The sequence below is a fragment of the Pelmatolapia mariae genome, linkage group LG1 (assembly GCF_036321145.2).
Source record: "Pelmatolapia mariae isolate MD_Pm_ZW linkage group LG1, Pm_UMD_F_2, whole genome shotgun sequence".
Taxonomy (NCBI): Eukaryota; Metazoa; Chordata; class Actinopteri; order Cichliformes; family Cichlidae; genus Pelmatolapia; species Pelmatolapia mariae.
The window spans coordinates 17815816-17842324 of NC_086227.1; the positions used below are offsets into that span (position 1 = coordinate 17815816).

At 39.2% G+C, this 26509-nt stretch overlaps 2 protein-coding genes across 2 annotated transcripts; both read right to left on the reverse strand.

Annotated features, from left to right (window-relative positions):
• Nucleotides 1-6573: 6573 nt before the first annotated feature.
• Nucleotides 6574-13502, reverse strand: slc5a7a (solute carrier family 5 member 7a). Its single transcript, XM_063491373.1, has 9 exons — nucleotides 12948-13502; nucleotides 11949-12174; nucleotides 11608-11721; nucleotides 11145-11300; nucleotides 10862-11010; nucleotides 10531-10674; nucleotides 9725-9878; nucleotides 8632-8849; nucleotides 6574-8518 (listed from the first exon to the last, which is right to left on the reverse strand). Exons 2-9 carry the CDS (start codon nucleotides 12130-12132, stop codon nucleotides 7844-7846), a joined length of 1794 nt encoding a protein of 597 aa, XP_063347443.1. The 5' UTR covers nucleotides 12133-12174; nucleotides 12948-13502; the 3' UTR covers nucleotides 6574-7843.
• A 2549-nt stretch (nucleotides 13503-16051) lies between these two features.
• Nucleotides 16052-25912, reverse strand: arl6 (ADP-ribosylation factor-like 6). The gene is made up of 8 exons (XM_063474320.1): nucleotides 25751-25912; nucleotides 24691-24844; nucleotides 23981-24042; nucleotides 23757-23825; nucleotides 23584-23678; nucleotides 23043-23172; nucleotides 21423-21478; nucleotides 16052-17209 (listed from the first exon to the last, which is right to left on the reverse strand). Exons 2-8 carry the CDS (start codon nucleotides 24808-24810, stop codon nucleotides 17184-17186), a joined length of 558 nt encoding a protein of 185 aa, XP_063330390.1. The 5' UTR covers nucleotides 24811-24844; nucleotides 25751-25912; the 3' UTR covers nucleotides 16052-17183.
• Nucleotides 25913-26509: the final 597 nt, after the last annotated feature.

Below are 26509 nucleotides of genomic sequence, written 5' to 3' on the forward strand. Positions count from 1 at the left end.
GGCTGATGGTCTCCCTCAGAGTCAGCTTGCTAGTGGATATGATGGATGAAAACATTAACAATGACGTTAAAGTTGTTGAGATCTTCAGTGCGATGACATGCAAACTAATCCAGAGGTTAGCAGCTCCCAATATGACCTTTAAAGGCATATACCTTACAGGAAGGAGGCTGTAGGGGGCGCTGCTTATTCAGATGTCCTCATATTGCACAAAAGACTTATAGGCAGACAACTCTCCAATTATTACCACCATAATGAAGCTGGTTGACTTGGCTTCATTAAGGCAGTGCTTTCTCCTCCCAGCACCCACAGCCAGCTAGGAGGGTTGTAATACACCAACCAGACGTCCTTCCACCTCCACCTCTTCAATTTGATCAAAATGGCTTCAGGCTTGAGCCCACCATCTAATACTACGCATCTACAATAAAAAGGGGGATTATTTCTTTTTTACTGTTACATGAAAGTATGAAAATCATTTCCAAAAGGCTGTTAAGTAACCACTATGCTGGAAGTTATGTCTCAGTGATAAATGTAACGATGAACAGAATCAACCATCTGAGATTTCCCTACCTGGATGATTGATGCACATGCTCTCTCATGTTCCCTTCTCAGGCTGCATCTGGATTTGTTTGACATCTGACAAAAACAAACCAGAATTATGACTCATTGGTTTTGTGATTTAGAATATTTGTAGACTTTTGAACAAGTGTGCCCTCTAGTGGGCACTTTGGCTGAAGCTGTATATGTGATGTATAAAAGTCAGATAAACCTGTAATTACCTTTAATTATCTGATACTGATTTTCAGTCAGTTGTTAATCAATAATGTAATTAATAATCAAAATTACTTCGTATAAGAAACAGTGAGTCCAGTGTAATTCATCTTTACCATTTATAATCTGTTCTAAGAATGAGGCCTTGATGAAAATGATTACCTTCACATCATCTATGACAAAACAACAAAGGCATCATTCCTGTGTCTCCTTCACTGTAACAAAAACAGCAAGTAGGAAAGACTGAAGCCACTATCTCATGTATGCCATCTCACACAGATTTCTGTGGTTAGGAAGTTGTGTATTTAATCATCTGTAAATGTGTGGTAAGATTAGTGATCACATCCAAGCATCCGGTTATTTACTACATCAGAGTGCAAAAATTCACTGCTGTTAAGTCACTTCTGTAGTTAGCGTTGATGCCAAACATCTGCATGTGTTGTTGTTTTGATTCAGAAGTCTAGGCCTCTGCTTCTCTTCTCATTGATTTCTGAACTAATGGATTTTCTAATTCATTAGCATATAATGTTTCTAATGCATTAAACAACTTTAACAACTGTTTCAAAAACATCTGTGTCACTAACATGTTATAACAAGGACTTTATTTTCTTTTGAAACAGTGAATAAGTAATGCTGATCATGTCTTGTTTACAGTTTAATTGGTGGATCTGTGGGTGTGTCTTTGGAGCTTCAGCGTGCCTGCTCAGTCTTTAAATTGTTAGTTTGTCACCTGCAAAATAATTTTGGTTTTAGGACATTTATTGTCACCTAGTTAATATTTGAAGAAACCCATAACTGCACTCTGTTTAAAAGCTGATTTCTATGTCATGTGAACTAGTCACATGAACTCCTGTTAACTTCATTTGTTGATGCTGAACTGCAGACGCGTACTTTGACTCATATTGATACACTTTATTGGTATTCTTTCCACTATTGTCGAGCGGCTTTACATAATATTTTTTGCACTACTGTACATGTATGTGTGTCTTTACTTGTGTAGAGTTACGTGTGGCTCCAGTTGTCCTTGTGCTCATGTTGGTTGTGTCTTTTCTCCTTCTCACCTTCTCTCAGGCTTACTTCTGGACCCTGATGCTCCTCAATCAGCTCTAATGGATCTTCTGGCTCAGATTCAGTTCGAGCACTGATTGTGATACTAAAGACACTCAAATACGCACACATAAAGCACACGCAGGCCAGGGCGGAGCTGCGGGCAGATCCACGTCACGATGAGCTCAGAGGTAGGACGACCCTTCTTACATTTTTCTTCTTTCTTTGTCCTTTGTTTCGTCTCCTATGCTGCACCATTTCTGAACCACAGTGTTACTGTTTTGTGTTGAATTTAATCAAATACAATCCCAATAATTATCTAATAAAACAATAGTTTATCTTGTTCAGCTACTTAAAATACAGCTAAATCATAGCTGTAGTTAAAATTACAGGACAGTTGAACTGAATTTTTATCTAAAATGTGGCGTCTTTAGTCCTGGGTCACCCACCCCCATCCCCACTCAGGCTCTTGTGTGTTTAAGTGTGTATATGAAAGGTTCACATCAGTCCTTTCCACCCTCTGCGTCTTCATTCAAAGAGTGCACACGTCCCTTGGGGCTAATGTGTTTTTTTTAATGTGTGTGTGTGTGTGGAGTGTATGGCCATGACATTATTCTCATCACTGACTTTCTATGGGAGGAAAAAATGACGGTCCAGCCAGCACACCCCTTCCTTCCTGTCTTTAGAAAAGAGATGGGCTGAAGGCGAATATGCTGTGAAGCAGAGCAGCCCTCAGGAGATCAACAAGACACGTAGAGAAATAAACATACTACAGACGCAATAGCATTGTACAGCTTGCTCAATTTTCCAAAATGACTTTCTCAAAGGAAAAGGTCAAACTCACATTTTTCTCAGGACACAATATTAAAATATCACGACATACATTGAATGCTTTATATGGGGGTGGCTGTCGATCCCCAACTTCTCCAGTCTGCATATTGATGTATCCCTGGGGAAGATACTGAACCATGACAAGGCGATTAGGTATAGACATTAAAAAAACAATAATAAACTGAATGTGTGTGATTGGGTTAATGAGTACCATGGTTATCAATACATCTGAACAAGTAAATATATGACTGCAAATTTGAAAGTACTGCCAAGAATTTGACACAAATGTTCATTTTGAAGGCACCTGTCCACCAGGATCGACAAAGATGTCTTTGATTAAGAGAAGAAAAATGGAATATTTCAGCCAGTTTTGGGTTACCCACCAGCAAAATGTTGTCAAATGTAGTCAAACCATGTGTAAACTTAGCAGTATATTCAACCAAAACAAGCAAAAATTTAAAACTAATCATCATGTTGCACTTGTTTTATTTTCTTTCTTTCTTTTTTTGTCTCTACACACTGACCATAGTGCATCGGAACAATTTGATTCTCATTGATCGAGTAGAGCTGATGGCTCTCCCCCACTTGTAAAATCTGGATTTGGGCAAGTCTGTCAGCCACAGCTATAATTCCATATTGCTGAAGCTGATTCATGGCTCTGACTCATTAAGAATTAGTAGGTTTGCTGATTGCAGAGCAGTTGTCTCATTCCTGCGGTGAGCTCCAGATAGTCTACCTGCGGCCAGCGCGAATGGAACAAAGCTGCTTGTATAATTAAGTTCTCCTGGCTGATTCGATTAGAGCAGCCGTTGCATTCATTTTGCTACAGATGTTCCTCAGCTGCTTGGAGAGACTAATGGAGGAGATGGAGAGATATATGGGAAACAATTAGACGTGGCATTATTGTACGGTGTGTACGTGTGTACACATCTGTTCATGCATTGAAAAAAAGCATCATGTTTGTGCCTACAAGCAGAAAAAGCATTATTTTTATTTCTTTATTTCAATTTGCATTACTACATCACACACACAGCACCACATTTGTCCTCAAATGGACATCGCTTGTTTGTCTTATCCCCTCCTCCCATGTTTCAATTAGCTCCCTTGTGATTAAATTAGGGGACATTACTTAAGAAGGACATAAATAGCAGACATGATAATGGTGCATGAGCCTTAGATGAGATATGAGCTTTCTTGTGTCACATTTTGTGTAGAGGAGATACAGAATGCATGTCCAGATTTCTTTTAAAAGTCATCAAAGGTTTCCTCCACAGTGTGCTTTTTATATTATTACTTCACTTTGTATATCAGTGTATTTGACTATCACTGAGCAGGATGATGCACAGGGAACACCCCCCCCCCCCCCCCCCCCCCCAAAAAAAAAAAGTTTTTTATAATACCAGATAATAAAAAACACATTTCTTTGAGGTATCAAGCATTTTAGCTGCTTTCTAGTCTGTGTTTCAGCACCAAGACAGGGCTAAGTGATTGGGGCTTGGAGCTTTACTAAAATAAAATTTATCCTTATTAGAGTCTTAATAAATGAGCAAAGGGCTTTTGAGATTGCCTTCACAGTGCCACGGCTCCAGATGATGAGGCTAGCTTGTATTCAGTTTTTATTAACTTGTAAAAATAGTTTAAAATGTGATTTAATCACTTCAGGGTTATTTGAATTTGTCTTCAAAAGTGGGCATCCTAAAATGCAATTCACTTCCTTCTTTGCCATAACATAGTTTTGAAAATATAAATGTTTTAAAGTGAAAATTCCTGTGGCTTCATTATTTGCTGCATTATTGTTAGAAATGCTCTGCCAGATAGTGTTTGTTTAATAATGTTTAATGTTGTAATGTTTATATTTTTACTGTACTTTATCCTTGTGACGCCGTGGCTTTACATGTGTTGGTACGCTTTGTTGTGAGCTTTTTTGGTGTCATAGTATTGTTGTTGGTTGCTGGAAGCTCAGTCTCTTTCAGAGCTTTAAAAAAAATAAATAATAACCAATCCTCACAGCAAATGGCATTTTCCAGCAAGCAGTTTGATACCTGAACAGTTACCTTACCTCGAGTCTGCTCTTTAAAGTTATGCCCGACTGCAGCACGTTAGATGTGTATCTGAATGTGCCGTCTGTAATCTCATCTCCTTGTGTCCACATTCAGGGAAAGCGGGACCTTGATTCCAAGAATTCCTGCTTATCTCTTCAGGTTGGTCTGGGAAAATGAGCTCACAAAGAAATCAGAGAAGACAGCTGAAGCAGATAAAGTGCAGTGAAGGAAAAGTGTCTTAAGACTTTTATAAATGAAAAAAATTTCCACCTGAAAAGACGAAGAAAAAGAAAACGGCTGCTGTTGGTAAGCCCAACATAAAGAATGTTGGGGTCTCAGTACAGTAAGTGTTACTTGGGAGAAATTTAATAACAAGTCACATCACTAGACTACAGTGAGATTTGAAAACCTCTAATTAAAAAAAAAAAGAAAATACCTTTTTACTCCCCCAAAAATTATTGATCCCATTTAGGGAATTCTTTGTTTGCTGGTCTCCTTTTGAGATCTAAGTGCATATTTTAACAACATCCCTTCGTAGAAGAACAGATGAAAAGAATCAATTAAAAAAACATTAGAATTTCATGATGGAAACAAAGACCAAACTATCAATGACGCCTGCAAAGACATCCCAGGACACTCTAAATATATCTAGTGCTTATGAATGAACAAATCTGTTTTGGTTTGTGTCCAAATTCTCTCCAGATGACAGTCCTCTGCAGAAAACCCTCCCCCAACAATCTCCTCCTCCCGTAAAGGCCTGGATAAATGGATTGACTTTTGGACAAGTGACAGTTCCCCCCCCCTATAATTGTTAATTATCATGAGTGCTCTCTGAGGTACTTTCTGTGAATGGAGATGGAACTCGCTCTCTTTCTCCACCCTCTGTTCTCTTTATGGGATTGCTCCAAGTCCTCAAGGACGTCAAGAAAGGACACTGATGATGTAGGGAGGCGGTGCGGCGGATGGGTGGGGCACCTGCGTCATTCCTGCGCTATTCCGGAGCTGGTGAATTTTATGGCATCGGACGCCATTAAGGTACACCACCCAAGTCTTATCTGCCCCGCCTGATCACGAGCAAGTCTGCCCACCCTCAGATGGCTCCTCCCTGAGTCCAGATGAGAGAGAGTCCAGCACTTAAAGTAATGTAAATAACCAGAGAGGAGAGCTATTTTAAGATGCCATCTTTCACTGTGGACAAGGAGGGGAACAAAGATGCAAGCCAAGCGATTGTAATTTCAGTCACGTTTTTGGACGTTTTCTTTTTGCTCAGTCTGCCATCCAGCTAGCTGAAGGGCCTAACAAACAAGAACACATCTGGAGAAGCAAATTCATGTTCAGCCTGTCCCTGCATGAAAGAAAGTCTACATATCAAAATAACTGACAGTGGGAGGTCGCAAGTAGTTAGCTCGACATCCCGCCAGAATATAAGGAAATGATTAAAATTGGCTGTAATACTCTAAAATAACAGAATAAATAGATATCTGAGGCTTTTTCTAGTCTTTGTTCCTTCTTTTTGTAAATTACAGGTTATTTTTTTTAATTTAGTGAGAGTGAAGAATAACCCTTTTGGTTGAACCCCTGCAATATGAGTCACAGCAATCACATGCCATTAAGGTCGGAAACCACTACCATAAAACCCCCACAACAAGACCTCATCCCTGAAAGCTCACGGTTCTCTGTGCGTTTCGTTCATAACTGAATAAAACAGAGAAAGCAGCTAAAATAAATATATAAAGAAATATAGAAATGGATGTGCTTAATGGAAATATGACAGCTTCAAATTTTCAGTATTAAAGATCATTAAAAAAACAGACAAGAAAGAAGTGAAGTGACAATTTTCTCTTCTTACAAAAATTATTTTTATATATTTTTATAATTTGCTTTTTTTATTGTTTCAATTTTTTATGACATCAAAAATAAATAAACATCCTTCCTATCGTATATGAATAATTTTAACCAGCATTATTTGTCATCCTTGATTTTTTCTCCACTCTTGTATGTACATAAAGATACACATCACAGAGAAAATAATCTGTACACTGCTGACAACAAACAAACAGCAGATCCGTCTGAACCTGCCGCCACATTGTTCTGCAACACTTTGCAAATCATAAACAAAAGCTAGAAGTACACTATCGGATATAATCTGATTTTTTTTCTGTTTTTTTCTTTTTTGGTAGAGGTTACATTCATATTCAAGTCTTAGTTCACTGCAGTCTGATGGGCATCAGAGCTGTGGAAACGAGAGCATCTGTTTTACCGAGCTTCATTAAGGCAGCTGATTACAAGATCATTTTAAACACTAGTTTACATACTTTAAAACAGTGTCTACACCTGACATTAAAGAGAATATTAGCTAATGCTTCAAGTCGGCTACCATCACTACTGCTTGTATATTTTCTACACGGCGTGGCACATGATTCATGCCTTTCTTGATTCACAGTAATTATGAGTATAGGTTCATTGATCTATAACGAACATGAGAGACGTGACTTTCTGTCTGTCTTTATGTGGAATTGTGTGAGAACTAATTTATACATGAAAACCCAGTTTAATAAAAGAGAAAATCATATCCATCATCTCCTTTTGCTGATCTGTTTCAGTTACACTCTCACAGGCGGAGCTCTGTAATCATTTCCGTACAGCTGTTAAGGTGTGTGTGTGTGTGTGTGTGTTATTGCTTTCATCTGATTTGTACATTGAGTCTAAACAATGGTTGTGCTGTCAGTCTGTGTTGTACTTCTGATTGAATATTTCACCCTCTTTTGCTCTGTGTGAACAGCAGCATCTTTCAGCAAGTGAGCGCCTTTCTCATTATCGATGGAAAATTAATAATCAATTAAAAAGTCTCTAAACACAGTTTTCTCCAAACCAGTTAAAAAAAAGAATGAATATATAGTAGAAACAGCTATTGATAAATACTCTGAGTGTATGTATGTATGTGTGTTTGCTTTACTTCACAGAAAGACCGCTTCATGTCTTGACAATCAGCAAGCTGCTACACTATATATCCTGGCACGTAGCTGTTATCCAATCAGGCGGGGTGCTGTACTTTGTAGTCCTGTAAGAGGATGTTTCTTTGCTGTCTTTTGATTCTCTGTCAGTTCAGTCAATTCCTCACTCTTTGTTTATTTAATTTTCTTAATTTTACTGCGTCATTCTTCCTCGTGGTGGGAGGAGTCAGGGCTGGACTCCTCCTCTTCCTCCTCTACTGTTTCTGTTGGCAACGTATCACGGCGTGTAAAGGCAGCGGCCAAGGTCACACTCAGCCGCGGTTTCATGGGCGCCATCTCCGACAGCCCGATGGCGTTGCCGCGAGTCACAAGCGTAGTTTTATCCATGATCTCTCCACTGTGCTTGGACACCACGGCATCAAGAAAGTCGTATTTGTGTGAAATCTTGCCACTCTCAAACAGGTACTTTGCCAGGTATGAGACGACAACGTTACCCAGAAAGGAGGCCAGCATCGATACGGTCTTGAAGGGGAACTTTTGGACCACGATTTCTTCCAGTTCTCCGGTTATATGGTGCTTCCGCTGCTCAGTCATCCAGCCGGGGTAGTAAATGAAGGGAGGAAGCTGCAGGTAGGGCTCACCTCCGCCTATACGCAGCACCATACCGAACAGATATGCGGCTACTGAGCCGTAAGTGTTGGTTCCTTTGACAAAGAGCACACTGAGCAGCTGGGGGAAGATGATGACGTAAACCAGATCTGAGCTCAGGTACCAGAGGCCGTAAACCGTGCCGGTTACCAGTGCCATCAAGGTGGCAAGACCGCCGAATACAAAGATAGTGATACGCATCACCCACACAATTTCACGGTCAGATGCCTAAGCAGAAAGATAGAAGCGAAAAATACACGTCAAGATGAATTTGATTTAAACTGAAAGAGAAAACTGTTAGTGCATAATTACATGCGTCCAAGGACCAGACATGCACTTACTGACTGTCTGAAGGCAAGCTGGTAGATGTTCCTTGCAAACATGGAGCTTGCTGAAAGGATGGAGGAGTCTGCAGATGACATGACGGCTGCAGAAACTGCTCCCAAGCCAAAAAAGGAGACAAATGGAGGGCAAAGGTGTTGGAGGACAATGGGTAATATCATGTCTGCTTCAGTTTTGTTTTTAGGGGGAATGGCACCGTAGGATGTCTGGTTCCAGTCTGAGGACGGCAAAATAAACATTTTAAAAGACATCCGTGATGAACAGAAGTACAAAATACACCCACTAATATCTATAAATCTATACAAGCACATTCATGCAGAGAAATTCATAATTCTGCACCAATAAAATTCAACCAAATAAACAGAGAAACATTAAAGCCATAGCTGGACATGCACAACGTGTCAAATATTAAATATATTTGCACTGGAGCATCACATTTGTTCTTTTAAATTTCTTGCTTCTGCAAATAATAGATATAAATAATAGATATTTTAGTACAGGACAAAAAAGAGCAACATCACTTGTTCACTGAGGAATCTGAAGCTAGAAAAAATCTGAAGATCAAACTACTAATTTGGTCCCTTGCCTCCCTCTAATGTAATATTTACACAACCAGCATGGGTATTAAACTGATTGCTGTTTCATTATGGATGAGGTGAACCAGCTGCTATTTACCAGGTTCTCTCAGATCTAAGGGCAACATAGATCCATCCAGAGCAGTCCCAAACAAACAAACACACACACACAAACAGACATAGAATGACACCTTCTTCTGGCTTTATACACAACATAGAAATACTTCACAAAAGACATGAAAAGAATATAAGATAGCAGCATCGGGTACTTGGCATCTATGGCTAAGTACTGGGAGGCAAACCCATGGCACTCTTTGGCTGAACTACACTCATTGTTGAATCCAACCTTCCTTTTTCATCTGAAGGTTCTTGTATAGATGTGACACTATTGTGAAGTATCAACACCTGCCAAAGTATTCAGGACAGCACTTCCACTTTACCATGATGACATAAGACAGAGCTGCTGACCCTCATCATACATACATATATAAATACACCATACATTATTGTCTCTAACCTGTGGAGGCCCCGATGGCCCCGATGAGAACGGAGGGCACAGCCATGACGAGGCACCCGAAAGCAGCCAGAAAGGAAAGGACCTGGGCGTACGTAGCTGAAGAGGCTGACAGGACTCTCTGGAAATACACTTGCCAGGGTATTCCTCCTAACATCTGCAGCACAGTTCAAATCAAGTGAATAGCACTCACGGTCAATATAATCTCATTTATTATAACCCCCTACATCACAAATCTGTACAACAAGCAAAAACCTCTAATCAAAAAGATTTTTAACTGGGGGGGATAAGAAAGTTATTAAAAGCACAAGATGAGGTCATGATTGAAGGAGAAAAATACTTTTAATCATTTGCATTTAATTTGTGTTTGCATAAAAACATTTTAAAAAAACCAAACTGTGCTATAAAGTAAAACCACATTACAGTCAACTACTACAGCTTCACAGCAGCTGCCGGTAAGCGGAAGATTCATTTTGAGAGTCTAATACATTTTATCGCTGCAACAAGCAGTTATTACTATGGCAAATTCACTTTTAGATGATTTATCAGAGTAATCAGCGGCAGAATTTGTCTCCAAAATAAAAGAAGAAACTAATACAAATGTAAATCAGTGGTTACTATAGTTCACAGATTTTAAAAGCCTCTGATTAGCAGCATTCACTATTTTCAGCTCATTTCAGTCATTTTGGAATATTTGCTCAACAAATCGTCTCACAATTTAATTTATCCATCTAATTAGTGCCAGTATTTTTCCAGGGTAATAAAGCAGTGAGATAAAACATGAGATCAACAGCTCGTGGTTACATTACCAGGAGGCAGAAGTTGTCGATCCAGACCCAAGTGTCCCCCTTCTGGACGCTGCCTATCCAGGGTGACTGGTACAAGTGCTTCACGGCAGTAACAGTGATGTCTGACACCGCAGGGTTGATCAAAGCAAAAGGGACACTGATCCACTGCAGACAAGAAAAACAAGTATCAATGGAAAAGAAGATGAGAAGAGAGACGCTGCATACAAGAAAATCCAAATAAAAGAGGGTTCTTAAAAAATATAGAGGTGAAGCAGTATATATTTGCATGTTTTTTGTTACACTACCTTATATTAATGAGGGTGATTTAATTTTCAGATTGGCGTGAACCTACCAGACCGACAAAGATACAAAACAGCTGCACAACATCTGTGTAGGCCACAGAGTAAAGTCCTCCAACCAGGGTGTAAAAGATTGCAATAAGCGCAGAGATGACCACGGACATCTTAATGTTGATGTCCACGATGACACTCAGAGTGGCACCTGAGATCGTGAAGAGATGAACAGATTGAAAGGATGTTATGATCACTGCAGCATCATGAAGTCAAATGATGAAGCCTGAGTTCACTGACCACACCGATCGCTTATCTTGTACTGATTACAACAGTAAAATTTACCGAGGGCTGATAAGATGGCGGCAGACCAGAAAATCTCGCCCATGAGAGCAGGTATGAAGAGAAGGCCTCCCATTCGTTTCCCGTACAGCTGCTGGAATGGGTCCAACATAGTGACGTAACCTCGTGAGCGCATGGGCTTAGCAAAAAAGAGACCACCTGGTACAAAGGGTGCACACATTACATATTATGTCCATAGCCCCTGGCAGAAAAAAAACAACAAACAAACAAAAAAACAAACCTAAAGAGTCCCCCTCAGACTCTTTAGCAGAATAATACTTGTAGAGGTCTGATTAGCACCCAGTAAGTAAGAGCATTAAAGTGCTGCTTTGTTTAAATGTAAATGGGTAGAAAGATATCAGATCTGTGTCCAAATTGCCCCAAATCCTTTCTCAAGCAATATAATATCTCAGAAGCAATATAAAATCAGCAATTTGCATTATTTTAAACACAAAGAAACACTCACCCAGAACTAGACTGAGTGCATATCCAAATGGGGCTTGAGCCCAAGCCAAGCCATAATCTGGAAGATACACATACTCAGCAGTGCCATTGATGTACCCTCCTCCAACCCAGGTCGCTGGAAATTTTGCACATACACGCATCAGATTAAAGCTTTCAATATGAATTATAACGAGCAAAAATCTCAACACAAACTTGGCCAAAGTGAAATACATTTACAGAACTAATTAAAACAATCAGAAAATATTAATTTAAGCTCATTCCACTTATTAAAAGAAGAAAGTGTCTTTAAAAAAGACACCAATCTCCTTTGTGTCACTTAGGTATAACAAGTTAAAACCTCACCTGTCATGGTGAATCCACCCACAAATAATCCAATATCTCTCCCTCCGACCATGATGGTTTCGCTGCGGTCGGTGCCCTCCGCCTCTCCGGAGTGCTTGTTCTTCCATGCCGCCCAGATGCCGACGAACAGGATCAGCAGATAAAAGACCGCGATAGCCACAAGCCCCTCTACATGGATGGTCATCGTCGCAGCGGTCTTTCGCTAGGAACGGGAAGGCATCAAGACCTGTGTGGAGTCAAAGTATATATATATATATAAAAAAGTAATTATTCGGCTTTTATTTCCGACTTTTGGACAAGAAAGTGACAGAAGCAACATGTTGAATTGTTAGGTTGGTTTGAAATAAATGTATAAAAAATAAACATCTTTCTTGTTTGCTGCTCGATTTGATGTAATGACCAAAGCTACTTTAACTTTTAAAATGGTAAATTACTTTTTATTCCCTGTTGCCGATACAGAAGCAAATTTCATGTGCTTTTCTACCTTTACAAACAAACAAACAAAAGAAAAAAACATCGAGGTAAAGATTAACCACAAAAAGCTCTTTATAAAAATATGGTTTGGGCTATTTTGGGGTAAAATCATCTCCACGTTATCGCGTAAGATGAAAATGCATTGAAAATAAATACCATGTTTTCTTGGTACGGTTTATCAAAATAACATGATACAGCCCTAGATGCATGTTGCCTTGTTGGGGAAAAAAACAAAGAAACGATTCTTTAAATAAAAAATAAATCAAACAAATTGTTCAGAATTCATTTTTAACATAAAAATGGTCAGCGGTCCTATGGTAATAGACTTTGGTCTGTTCTTTTCTTTGTCTGTCTCCTGTAATGAATCATGTGCGTAAAATTAAATTTACGCACATAGCGCATGAAAAAAAAATCATTACCCAGTTTGAACACGTTAAAAAAAAACAAGAAAGCGTCCTGTGCAAAAAGCTATTTGCTAAATGCTTCTAAAAATGTAGGAAAACTTGAAAAACATGCAGAACTTACCTGAAGTATTTTTAGAGTCATGTGCTGGGGCACTTAAGGGTAACGGAGCGCATAACAGGCTTTTTCTGAAGACCCTCGACCTTCCGCCGCACAGTGAGGAACAGTCAAATTGAACTGTTGGTGGAGGTCTCCCGGGTGACTTACTGAGGCTTATAAAAGGGGGCAGGTGCCGTTAGAGAACTGAAACCTACGTCAGAGAAACCAAACGTCCCTCTTAATGAGCACCTTGTATTGAAACGCGTCACAGTGTAATGGCTGATGTGAGTGGTGGGAGGGCGGGAGAGATTCCTTTACGCCATAAGGAGGATGGACGGACATCGTTCACTTTTTAAAGAAGCTGAATAGCCTGACATGAATTTGAATGTGGCGTTTTTACGCACCAAATAATCAATCTTGTGGGGGAGTTTCAAGCTTCCAGTGGCTCCTGCTCTTCCAAACTCAAGTGATTGATAGTCACTTGACTACGCAGCCACACTTCACGGCCTTTTGTCCGACGTCATCTTCACAATCGCAAACAGCTTTGCTCCGCGCACGAGGACGTAGAAAGCTTGTCCGAATGTCCTTGCAGGCGAAAAAATATAAAGAGATAAATATCTGCAACTAAAAAAATTATATATATATATATCACTCAAACTTTTAATTCCTAAAACCTTCTTGAAGATACTCCCATCTTGGACCTATTAGAACTCGTTTAAGTGTGTCTGCCACTTCCCCTTCAGGATATACTTGAGCTGTGACCACTTAATGGCTTCCTCTGCACGAACTCGTTTAATCTGGACCTCTTGCCAAAACTGAGGCATCCAATTAGGATGGATCCTGGAGAGCAGCGGAGAGATTTAACGATACGCTCTGACTGGCGAGCACACACATACACACGCGCGCGCGTGCAACTGATATCTGATAGAGGGCTGTGGTTTTTACGCAAGACAAAAGCTTGTTTTAACTGCTACCCATGTACAGCGCCCTCTTTGGGAAAGACAACATTCTCGTTTCAGCACCAAGGACAGTGGACAATGTTCTAACTGCTCAGGCTGCGTGAGAATCTGATATGTATGATTGCTACTTCCTTTTAATTATCATAAAGTTAATATTTATATCAGCTGTTATTCCATGATTTCTCTTTGAGCTCTTTTATTTCATTTGATTAAATCATACGGTCAACAAAACAGAGTTAGACATTAGTAATATGACTTTGGAACTTACCCAGTCTAAGAGTAACGAGGGAGTCTAACATGTCTTTTCAATATACGGTTAATTCTGCAAAACACAATCAAATACTGTTTGTTTAAAGGCCAAATTACGGCGACAATATATCACAGGAGCATGTGAAAAGCTGAGTACTTGTATGATGACTGAATAAAAAGTATGGTTTTTTTGTTGACATCTAACTTGATTCTAATCAATATTGATGCCAAAAGCTAAAACATCCGGCAGACAGCTGGAAAGCTTTCTAACGACATGTTTCACAGATGGCTGGGACACAACTCCGATACATTTTCAAGCTAAACACTGAAGCTAAGCCTATACATTTTGTTTAATGGTTGAAGTCTCATTACATACACATTCCTAATAATATTGTTACCTAAAACAGATCAGGTGTGATATACAGCATAATAAGAGCAAGCCTAATAATTGTCATGAATGAATGTTTATGTTTAAAGAAAGTAAATTGGTCAGGGCCCAAGGAGTGGAGGTTTAATGAGCAGCTGTTGCTGGCAGAGCTCAAGATGTCTGAGAGGGAAATCGAGCGCTAAGGAAGTCAGAGATTCACAGAGACGTGTAAAGAGGATTTTCCATATGAAACATCCATCAATTTCCAAAACATGAAACAATGTTTTTCTCCACAAAATGCATTCTTTGAAAGTTAGCACATAGAATTTAATAAAAAAAATAAATAAACAGAGCTTCTGTGAGATACACAGCTTGTTGGGAGGATCTAAAAAGTCTGAGTTTGAATCACGGTCTGGTGAATAAGAAACTTGATCTCTCAGGGAACATCTGCTTGTTTAGAAAATATGCAGGCCTTTGGAGAATTTGAAGAGTTGACCAAACTTATAAAAATAAACAGTCAAGGTAAAAAGTAAGTATTCTATCTTCCATTTCTAAGGTTTATCAGAACTTGACAAAATCCTGTCCTTAACCAGGTCTTGAAACAAGATTAATACAACCTGAGATGAACATGACATATTACATATTATTATTTATTAAGTGTGCGCGCCTCTATGCAAGCAGAGGTTTGACAGTCTGTAAAGTTGCAATAAAGTTGCACAGAAAACGATAACATAAAGTTATTCTGCTAAACGTGGTTCTACAAGCTGAGTCAGTGTGTATTTAGTTGTTGACACGCTGCTTTTGCTTCATTTTTGCCAAATTAAAAAAATAGATGGTGTAAAAAGTAATGTTTTATAAGTCATCTGCAGTTGTATTTAAATAATTATATTGTGATTATTTTTAATTTTATGTGCCGATACATAAAACCTTAAAATTGAAGGTAGTGCACTTTTTTTTTTTAACCATCACTATAAAGTAGCAATTCAAAGTAATTTCCTTACAGGTAATTTGAACCAGTACTCAGTGTCTGTGGAGACTAAGCGGGCTGAAAGTTACACATACACCAACTCTGTGCAGTAAAAAACATCACTGGTCATAGATTATTAAGCTCCTGACGTCAACAAGCTTGTGTTCAGCTTGTTGTCCTTTTCTGTAAGCTAAAGTGATCAAATGAGGTCTGTTCTGCTTGCTTCATATCAAATCTGTCTGTGATGTTTTCTGTTATTTATTTACAACTCACAGGATTAAATTTGCATTCACATTCACAGTTGTTTGATATTGTCAACCACAGAAAGCTTACAATTCCTTTCATTCCTTTCATTGGATAATACAAAGAATATTTTCTGCAGTACATGACACCTGTATAATTACAATTTATAGAGGAAAATGTATGAAGCAGAACTCCAGACTGTGCAGTGAACGAAACAATATTTGAGATTTGTACCCTGAAAGCACCCAAAACACTAAAAATGATTCTTTTTTAATTAAAAGCTCAATTAGGGGATGGAACCTGACAAACACACCCACACACCCCCAAAAATGCAACCACACAGTCAGATCTGTACTTGTTTTTAATGCAAGCTTTCAGTCAGCTAAAGCACAGGACAAAAGGCTTGTGTTCTTGACTTGGTGCAGACTGAGCAGATGCTTTGTTTAGCTGGTCTGCCTTCTGATCACAAGTACCATCAGTCAATTCTAAGAAGCACAATGTTTGATACGTTTTCCTTTCAGCAATGAAATAAGGCAAAAAAAGGAAAACGTTAAAATACTTTCAAACAAACATTACAGGCTAGCATTACAATCGTGTATGAAAATCATTTTACAGCTAGGTAACTGATCTCTAGACCCTACAGTTACTGTTACCCATGAACAAAAAGTACACACGACTTATTTTACAATTTTGTCACTTCGACTACAACTGGAACAATGGTTATCAAACACAAAGCAGAGCTGCATGTGATGTTAGCTGCAATAAGGTAACAACTGTTGCTGTTTTCTTTTAATGCGGCAGTGAAATGGCCCTCTATGCAAACTTGAAAAAAGGCGACGCACTGGAATACGTGAAAATATTTGGTATTAACGACACAAACAGCAGAAGATTTGCCTACGCTGAAGATATATATGAGAGCAATAGATTGAAATGTATCCGCAGTGGCCCTGAGAAACACAAAAAAATGAAAATAAGAGAGCATTTGGCATATGTCAGAGGTGGGAAAAAAATCTTTCACTAATTTCCCAAAATTGTTTGTCTTTTAGAAATTTGTGTGATATATGGAGGCTCTCAAAAAGCGTCCATAAAATTTCAGAGCACAGCATTTATCTCCTGCTGTAATGGCGCAGTGGAAATGAATCGTGAGTCAGTGGGGAAAAGGACACAATAAGGGATGATATAAATGGAAACAGACTTCTTCAGTGAGAGAATGTTTTAAATATTATTTTTCCTTTCAAAACGTCCATTAGGAATTTTAAACATGAGCACTTTGTCATGTCTTCAGTCACAGATTTCTCACTGACCTTTTCCTCACAGTCAATTCATTCTTTACATTTTTTTACTGATACCAAGTTTTTTCGACTGACAAAAATACATTAATGAAAAAAACAAAAACAAAAACCCATTATGAACATTGAATTTTGGTACTAATAAAAGACTAGACTGCGACTTCTGGCCGATGCCCCTTCACGCCCTCATGTTCGCATTGTTTTGATTTGATCTGGAAAAAAGTGAGAAGTATGGTTAAGAAAGAATATACAGCACAGGTTTCATTTATGCACTGCTATCTAGGGATGGGTATCGTTTAGGTTTTATCCGATACCGGTGCCAAACCGGTACTTTTGAAACGGTGCCGGTGCTTAAACGGTGCTCAAACCGGTGCTTAAAGAATGGAGAACACAAAATTGGGCCAAAAACCTCTCATGTTCAGCTGTATTTTTGTAAAAAGATAACAATGTAAGCCTTTTCTTCAGCTATAGGGCATATATGGTATCACTCTTGGCTGGAAGCAGTGCTTAAACAATGGAAAAAACACAAAATTGGTCCAAAAACCTCTCATGTTTAACTGTTTTCCACTTTTTCTTTGGTCATTTTAGCCTTTTTGGCCAGGGTGAAGGGAGTATCTGCCATCAAACAAGAAGACAGCCGCATGTAACTACGACGGTGTTTGCTAGTTCACCTTACATGCATTAATTTAATAACGTGGTTAGCCTACTCAACGTAAATTACACACGAACAACATTAAGCTACTCACGCAGAGAAGAACGGCTGCTGCTGCCATCATCATCTGTCATCATTTCTGCTACACTGACAGGGCTAGGGGCCAGGACTCTACTCTTCGAGTTTTTGGGGGATGCTGCTAACTCCAGGTCCGATAACAGGCACCACACCCGCAGTAGATGTGCTCGGTGTGAGGTCTCGCAGCAAGCTATCAAATACGGTGCATTTCTCGGCTTTAAAAAAAACGCTATGCGTCGCCAGGTGTTTCATCAGATTCGAGGTGTTCCCTTCTTTGACAGTATCACAGTATCACCTTAAAGCACTTGTTGCAGGCTGCTGAGTTTGCATCTTTTGGTGCGAAGTACAGCCAGACTTTTGACCGCTTGGCCTTGGGCATTTTTAATCTGTAGCTCTGCTCTAAAAGAACGTACGTACCTGGGCCCGCCTACTATCCTCGGAAACGTAAAATGATTGGCTAGAATTGGCTCAGGAAAAAAAAAAGAAAAAAGCACCGAAATAAAGCACCGAAATGTGCGCTGCTTTTCGGTCTGGTTACTACCGTTTATGTCAGAACCGGTGCCATGATCGCACCTGACACCGGTACCCATCCCTACTGCTATCACTTATGATGCAGGAAACCAGAATACTGACCAAGTCATCTGTGGAGAAATTGGCATATGCTGCAATAACACATTGATTCTATGAACGTTCTGACTCCACGTTAAACTGACGATTCGATAATTAAGCGATAACCGTCAGAGCAGAGCATTCCTTTATGAATCTGACATCATTAATAAGGATATAGGAAAGGGTACACATCTAGGCATGGTTCACTGTTACACCCGAATAATCCTATTCTCCACTAACCAAGGCACACTGACAGTAAACCAGTAAGGTAGAACTAATTTTGAATAAAATCTACTAATCAGGAAAACAATAAGACAACACAGCATTTAGTACTCACTGCATAATTTGATCTATGGCAGGATTTTAGTGAGAGCATTAAATGTTATAAAAAGAAAAATAATATGACGATGCAGAACACACTGTGCTTTGCTCAATGACATAAAACACATGACCATTCTGATATGCTGAACAAAAAGATATTTGAAAATTTTCCAAAAAAAGGCATGAAAAAATAAGATTATCAACTAGTCGTGTGAAAAAGACAGTTTTCGTAGGACTGTATGCAGTCATGTGAAGAACTAAGGCTACGTTCACACTGCAGGTCTTAATGTTCCATTCCGATTTTTTGATCAAATCAGATTTTTTTTTGTCTGCTTGTTCACACTACAAATATAATGTGACAGCAAACGCGCTCTAGTGTGAACCCTCAAAGCGGCCCGCATGTGCTAAAGAAGACGTCACACAAAACGCGCTCTGTTTAGATCCAGACCAAACCGTATTGTTTGACTGTTTCGGAATTTACGTTTCCCAATTTTGCTGTAAATTATAAGGTTATTTTGTTATTTACATATGGCCTAATAATTATCCTTATTGCTGTTTTAGAGGAGCGGTGCTTCAAAGGATAGTTGCAGATTTCTGTAAGAATCTGCAGATTATACAGTACAAATAAAATGTTTACGTTTCTCCAACGTTGTCTTCCCAACAGTTTCACTAACATCTACACTGGATGGCCAGGAAGCATTCACGATGTCTTCTCGGGCGCTTCTCCGGAGCTGATAATGGGTGTCTGTCTTGTGTCAGTGACATAAAAGACGCAGTCGCTTTCTAAAACATCAGATATGTATCGGATTCAGTACCACATACAAAAGTGACCCAGGTCGGATTTGAAAATATCGGATTTGTGCTGTTCACACTGTCATACCATGATCGGATATGGGTCGCATAGGGTCAAAAAAGTCAGATTTGATGCGCTTTCCCCTGCAGTGTGAACATAGCCTAAGTGCACCCTTACTGCTTCCGTTAGAATTAAGAGGATAAGAGGCAGCCTGGTGCTGCTAATCAAATATACTTGATTAATTGATGATCAGCAAGTGCGAGCACCACTATAAACACAGATGTTTTTGCCAGTTGTTGTGTGTTAACAGCAGTGGATCTCCCAGTAAATTCACACAAAGGTCAGAGTTACATCTCAGATGCTACAGGCCTTAGTATATTAAATGTTAAAGTTCAACAGTAAAATTTGAAAAAGACTGAACAAGTATGGATTCCTTAAAAGGGTTCCCAGGAAAAAGCCTATTCTGTCTAAATAGAAAATTGCAGACTTCAGGAACAATGTCCATTGGACATATCAGTCCAGAATGGAGGTGTTTGGCAATAATGCACAGTGCAATGTTTGCTGAAAACCAAAACACAGCATATTAGCACAAAAACCTCATACCAACTTGTGGTGGGGTGATGATGATTTAGGCTGGTTTTGCAGCCACGATACCTTGGCACCTGGCAGTCACTGAGTTGACCATGAACTCCTCTCTATATCAAAGTTTACAGAGGAAACCATCTGTACAAAAACTAAAGCTTGGCTGAAATTGCGTCATGCAGCAAGACAATAATCCCAAGCACAGCAGCAAATCTACAACAGAATGGCTAAAAAAGAAAATAATCTATTGGGACCTTAAGAGAGCTGTGCATAAACAAATGCAAGCAAACCTCAATGAACTAAAACAACACTGTAAAGAAGAGTGAACTAAAAGTGGACTGGAATTTCCTCCTTCATGTGAAAGGCTGATAAAGTCATAAAGAAAAGGTTTACTTCAAGTTACTCCTGCTAAGCGTAGTTCTACACGTGGCTGAATTATAGGGTTACCATATTTTTCAGACCATAAGGTGCACCGGATTATAAGGTGCATTAAGTGAAACAAAACAGTCTGATAAGTCAAACTTTACTCAACTCATTCTTCTTGCTTCTTCCACTTCCGTACCAGTAATTTATTAATGTTGAATTAATTCTCTTGCAGCTGCTCTATTCCCATGTTGTTGCAGTATATTAATGACCAACTTTATATTGTGGATGGATTATCTCAGTTGTTCTCCTGACTGAAGTTTGGTCCGTTTACAGCATCCTGCCATGCAATTGCATTTGTCTCTAACCATCAGGAACGCTCTTGTTAACTTTTATCGAGTGGAAAAAAGTTAGCATTCATCCTCCAGCTTCACTGTGTTTATGTTATGCAAACCTAGCTGTGTCGCTAGCGATCACGTAGCACATCATCACATACCAGCTAGTTCAACTTTAGTAACAACTACAGAAGTCACTGCTGTTTAGTTTTCTGTCTTCATTTATGTTGGAAGTGATAACAGAGCTGTACATTTTAATTTTTTTCAGAAATCTCTCAGTCAGAACATGCTATATCATGTTTAGGTGGAAACTAGCAAGCTAACTTCCTGTTAACTTCCAACTCCGTTAAAATGTAATAAATTCTGTTTTCATGGATGCCTAGATGTTAAACTTAATTGTTACACCTGGTAAAGTAGTAACACTGATCATTTTATTAAAGATGAAAGAATTTAGACAGTTTTTAATGCCGCAGTGATCATTTGACTTTGGGGACCTGAAGCGGAGTTCGGACCCAGATTACTCCGCGAGGCTCCCGACTTCGGTACTGTACTGTACTGTTGATTTTTGAGAAAATTAAAGGATTTTAAGTGCGCCTTATAGACAGAAAAATACGGTTGTTAGTTTCACAGTACAGCATACAGTCATATGAACACCCATTCCCCATTTTCATGTATATTCATTCCTACTATACCTTGTAACCAGTCGACTCCCTCCTGTAAACCGTCTCCTGTCAGAGCATTGGTGGCACTGAAAGATATCAAAATACACACTGATAAAAGCACAAAGCAAAAAACCTTCCAGTGACCGCTTTGCCAAATCCACATCCTTAACACTGAGGGTGCAAAGGCAAATCGAAAGAAATCCATTAACCACCGTGTAACAAATCTCTAATTAGTATTTTTTGTCAGTCTTGTGATTTAACATGGGATACTCTTACGGTGTGTTCACACCGAACGCGATAGAGGCGGCCAGAGCGTCAGGTTTACATGTAAAGTCAATGGAAAGAGCGCGATGACACGCGATTGCGCGTCCGGCGAAAATTCGGAAGCATATTTGCGTCGCGAAAACGCCAAAACTCGTGAAACGCGCGTCAGTGTACCGCGTCTGGCGCGTTTGACTCGCGAAAAAAAACCACGCGCGTGAGTTTTTGTGTTGCATTTTGTGCATACGCGTGTTTCGCCTCTACCGCTCGAGTTGGAAAAATTTGAACTCCAGCGTCAAATCGCGCCGCGTCAACCAATCAGGAGCCTGGTGACGTGGCTGTAACCAGGTCAAAGGGGCAGATCCAGCCAAAGCCCTTCATACTTCATTCAATATGGAGGGAAGGCTAATCAACGCCGTAGCAAACCACCCGGAGCTTAGTACGCTTAGTTGTGTGTGGTGTCACTTGCCCAAATAAAGATATAATGACCTTTCCACAAAAATCATGCACAGAACATGGAATTAATTTCTTTCTTCCATGTTTAGATTTAACAATGTGCACCAAGTGATAGTGTATAATTCATAATATATGAAGATAAGACATATAATAAGATATATAACTTATCTGCAACCAGGATAAAAAAAGAAATAAAATCGCAGAAGGTTCTGTGTATTTTTTGTTCTGGTGAAAGATAAAAAAATATTCATTTTCATTGTCAAGTGTTAACGAGCTTGTGTCAATCAATAGGGTAATTTAGTCTCAGGTCACTGAAGTAAATGTTCTAGTGTAACAGTGACCTGAGAGAAATATTTTTGCTGGGTTAATATGACATCTTGTGGCAGATGGCAGATTATCCTGTCTTCCTCCCATCATCCCAACTGGTTGCTTCCTGTTAAAGGAGAGTTTTTCCTTCCCACTGTCGCTAAAGTGCTTGCTGACAGGGGGTCATCTGATTGTTGGGTTTTTCTCTGTATGTATTATTGTAGGTTTTACCTTACAATACAAAGCGCCTTGAGGCGAGTGTTGTTGTGATTTAGTGCTGTATAAATAAAACTGAACTGAAAAATAGATGTTCATCAGAACTATTTCCAGTCATACAATATCAATGTGCCAGTATTAATATCCTGGACTTCTGCCAAGAGGAAGTGATCAGTACAGTTTGGGCATCTTAGTCCAATATGATCGTACACCAGACAATAAAAAAAAACAAAAACTTGCATGCTGTGTAATAAAACTTGTTCTGCTCTTGAAATGGACTTTCGTATAATGTGATGCATCAGGAAAACCGTGAATGGTGCTGGTATGCTCACATCAGACTGCAGTGTAGCTGTTGTGTCTATAATAACTACACTGCTTCAATGGCAATGACATAAAAGTACAAGCTCGTACCAGATGTGCCAGGGTTTGTCTTTGATGTTCTCCAAACACAGCAGCTGTGAGACCTTAACTGAAGTCAGAGCATCCCTCATATCCATCTTATTAGCAAAGAACAGAATGGGGATCCTCCGGTGTTTAATATCTGCAAGGAGAGAGAGAGATTAAAGTTTCAGAGTTGCGCTGTTAATTAGAAATGTTATTAGCTTCAAATAAATGAACAATATTTTGAAACTAAATTTTATTAGTCCTTTATTTATCCAGGTAAAAAATCTCATTGAGATTAAAAATCTAATTTTCAAGAGAGACCTGGCATCATGGCAACAAAAGTAAAAATACACATACCACATAAGTATATAACATTTAAAACAAATACAATATCCCATACCAACATGTGTAAAATATACAATAACAGATCAAATTAAGAGTACATTAAAAACAATCACACTGATCACACTCAAATTTAAAAAGGCAATTAAAAAAGAAGCCTTTAAACTTGATTTAATTTTACACAAAATAAATATGTGAACAAGTGGCTAAAAAAAAAAACCCTTACCAGGATGATTTAGTAATGTGTCCAGCTCTTCTTTGGCCACTACCATCCTCAGTTTGTCTGCGCTATCAATGACAAATATGATAGCCTGGCCTTCCCTGGGAAGAGATGAGAGATATTAATTAACGTATATCAAAACAAAAATCTTGCAAAGGCTGTTTTGGGATCACACTCACTTGTAGTAATGTTCCCAAAGGTTTCTGTATCTGCCTTGACCTGACATGTCAAACACTGTGAAAGAAAGACTAGAAGAAGAGAAGAAAATCACATGTGTATGAAGTTTATGTAAATAACGAGACAAGCAACAAAATATATTAATCTGTAACAGATGTTCAATAATGTAAAGGATGACAATACTTTATTACTGGGTTTCAATTCAATATTAAACCACAGCAGCTACCTGGATGTCTTGAACTTCTCTATGCTGAAGCCAATTGTTGGGACAATATCTTGTACCTGAGCCTGAAAAAGAAGGGCACCATGTTCTCATTAGCAGCTTCAGGTGGGGAAAACACAGTATTTAGTAGTAGCAATATTCCCTCTACAGTAGTGTCTTTTTCTCATTGTATTGGCTACATCTCACCCTATCCTCGACATCCTCCTCTGTCATACCAACCCCCTGCATGCCCCCCTTCACTACATCTACAAATCTTCTCTGTGGTTTTTCACTTTTCCTCCTGCCTGGCAACTCCACGTTCAACATCCTCTTTCCAGTATATCCACTATCCCTCTTCTGCACAAGTCCAAAGCATCTCAGACTTGCCTTTCTAACTTTGTCTCCGAACTGCTTGACCTGAACTGTCCCTCTGATGTACTCATTTCTATTCTTGTCCATTCTGGTGAGTGCAAACAAAATCTGAGCATTTTCAACTCTGCCATCTTTAGCTGTGCCTCCTGTCTTTTTGTCAGTGCCCCCGTCTCCAAACCATACATCATAGCAAGTCTGACTACCATCTTCTAAACCTTTCCTTTTACTATTGCTGGTATCCTTCTGTCATAAATCACCTCTTACACCCATCTCCACCCCTTACACCCCACCTTCACCTTTCTCATCAACGTTATCAACATAAAGATGAGTGATGCAACATCTCTTGTATTAGAAAGACTTACATTCGAGGGCTTCAGTCTGTTGATGATGGTGGTTTTTCCACTGTTGTCCAAACCGAGACACAGCACGTTCACCTCCTTCTTTAAGCCCAGCCATCCCGCCAACTTGTCAAACAACCCCATTGGCTACTCAGCAACCATCAGCTGTCTTTATGACCTTCAAGTAACATAACATAAACACAGAAACATTTAGAATACAGCAATACTTTACAGCAAGTGCTGGAGATTATACAGGGTATTTCACGTGTCCTGGAAAATTCACAGCATGAGGACCTGTAACTCTAAAGAAGTTGTGGTCACCCACTGATCACCCACCTGTTGCTAATCACATGCAATGGATATCAGAAACAAACAAGTCAGTCCTAGGAACTACATTTTTAAATGTTATACTTTAGCCTGGTGACCCCGAATGTAATCACACGGTGACTGGGCTGTGCGACATAATGTTATCTGTTGTTGTTCGATATAATTAAGCCACTTCTACAAAAATAATGAGGTAATCTACACTTTATGGGAATGGGAACGTGTCCTGTGTGGGAACCGTTTTATATTTCATTGCTAGCATAGTTACAGTACTCATCGTTAGCTCTGAGATCACCAAAGGGACAGCGAAAACTGAACAAGTTCACATTTCTGCTGCATAATTAGCATTCACACTCAAGTAGCTGCAATAACAGCTGGGCGGTATAACGCCAAGAAATAGCGTTCGTGTTTATGTCTCGCCAAACCCAACAACATTTAACCTTGTTATCGTTAGCCTCAGCTAACGTGCTTAGTGGGCTCTAGAATATAATTAACAGTCGCTACTGCTACTTCGTTAATCTCTTGTTATTACTGAAGCTAGTTAGCCTTAGCCAACCTCTTTCCACAAGCTTTACATCAGCGAGCCTTCTTAACACGGTAGGCTTTTAAAGCCTTGTGCGGTACTCGATATTTAAATGAACAGTCTCAGCCATCAAGGCAATATAATTCATCGTAGCGTTACCACGACAGCTAGTGATGCTTTAGCTATGGTTAGCTTGTATTATCCTGTGCTAAAGTGTATACTGAAGATGTACTTTACCTGTAATTTTCGCTTGAGTGCCTACGTTCGAGTCGCACTTCCCTTCCCTTTACTTCACTTCACTTAATATTAAATCGTTTTTGCATTCACTTAAGCTCCATGACCTGCTGAAAAACCCACTGAGTTATTTACACTGTGTTGCTGGGAGACCACCGAATTGACTCTAGGCTGACCCCTACAGGGCAGAAGAAAACTTACTTCCAATCTGATACCTTTAGCAGCCAGGTTTTAGACACGCAAGGTGTGTCAAACATAAGGCCTAGAAGGCAGATTCACCCCGGCAAAGACTGAAATCAGGCCCACTGGAAAGCTTTGGAAAATGTGAAGATTTTTGAACTGTATTTTACTGTATATATGTTTTACAGCTTTTTCTATTGATATGGACCTCCCCCACTGCCATTCACACTACACTAAAGTAGTGAAGTAATCGATAAAATTCCGAAAAGACAAAAAAATAAATAAATATCAAATGCTTAAAAATACCTTTATTTATAACTATATTATACATTATGGCTATTGTAAATACAGAACCGTCTGGGGAATGAGCTGCCAGAACATTTTCTGTATTTTTACACATTTATCATGTAAAGAAAATTAATACTGCTGGAAATGTACTTCTTTTTCTTCTGTTTAAATATTTCAGGGATTAAATGTTTAGTTGACTGTCTTTACATGTCACCCCTGCTCTAGGTGACATTATGGCACAAGCAATGGCATGTTCATACTGATCTTTACTGAAAGTATCCACTTTCCAAAATA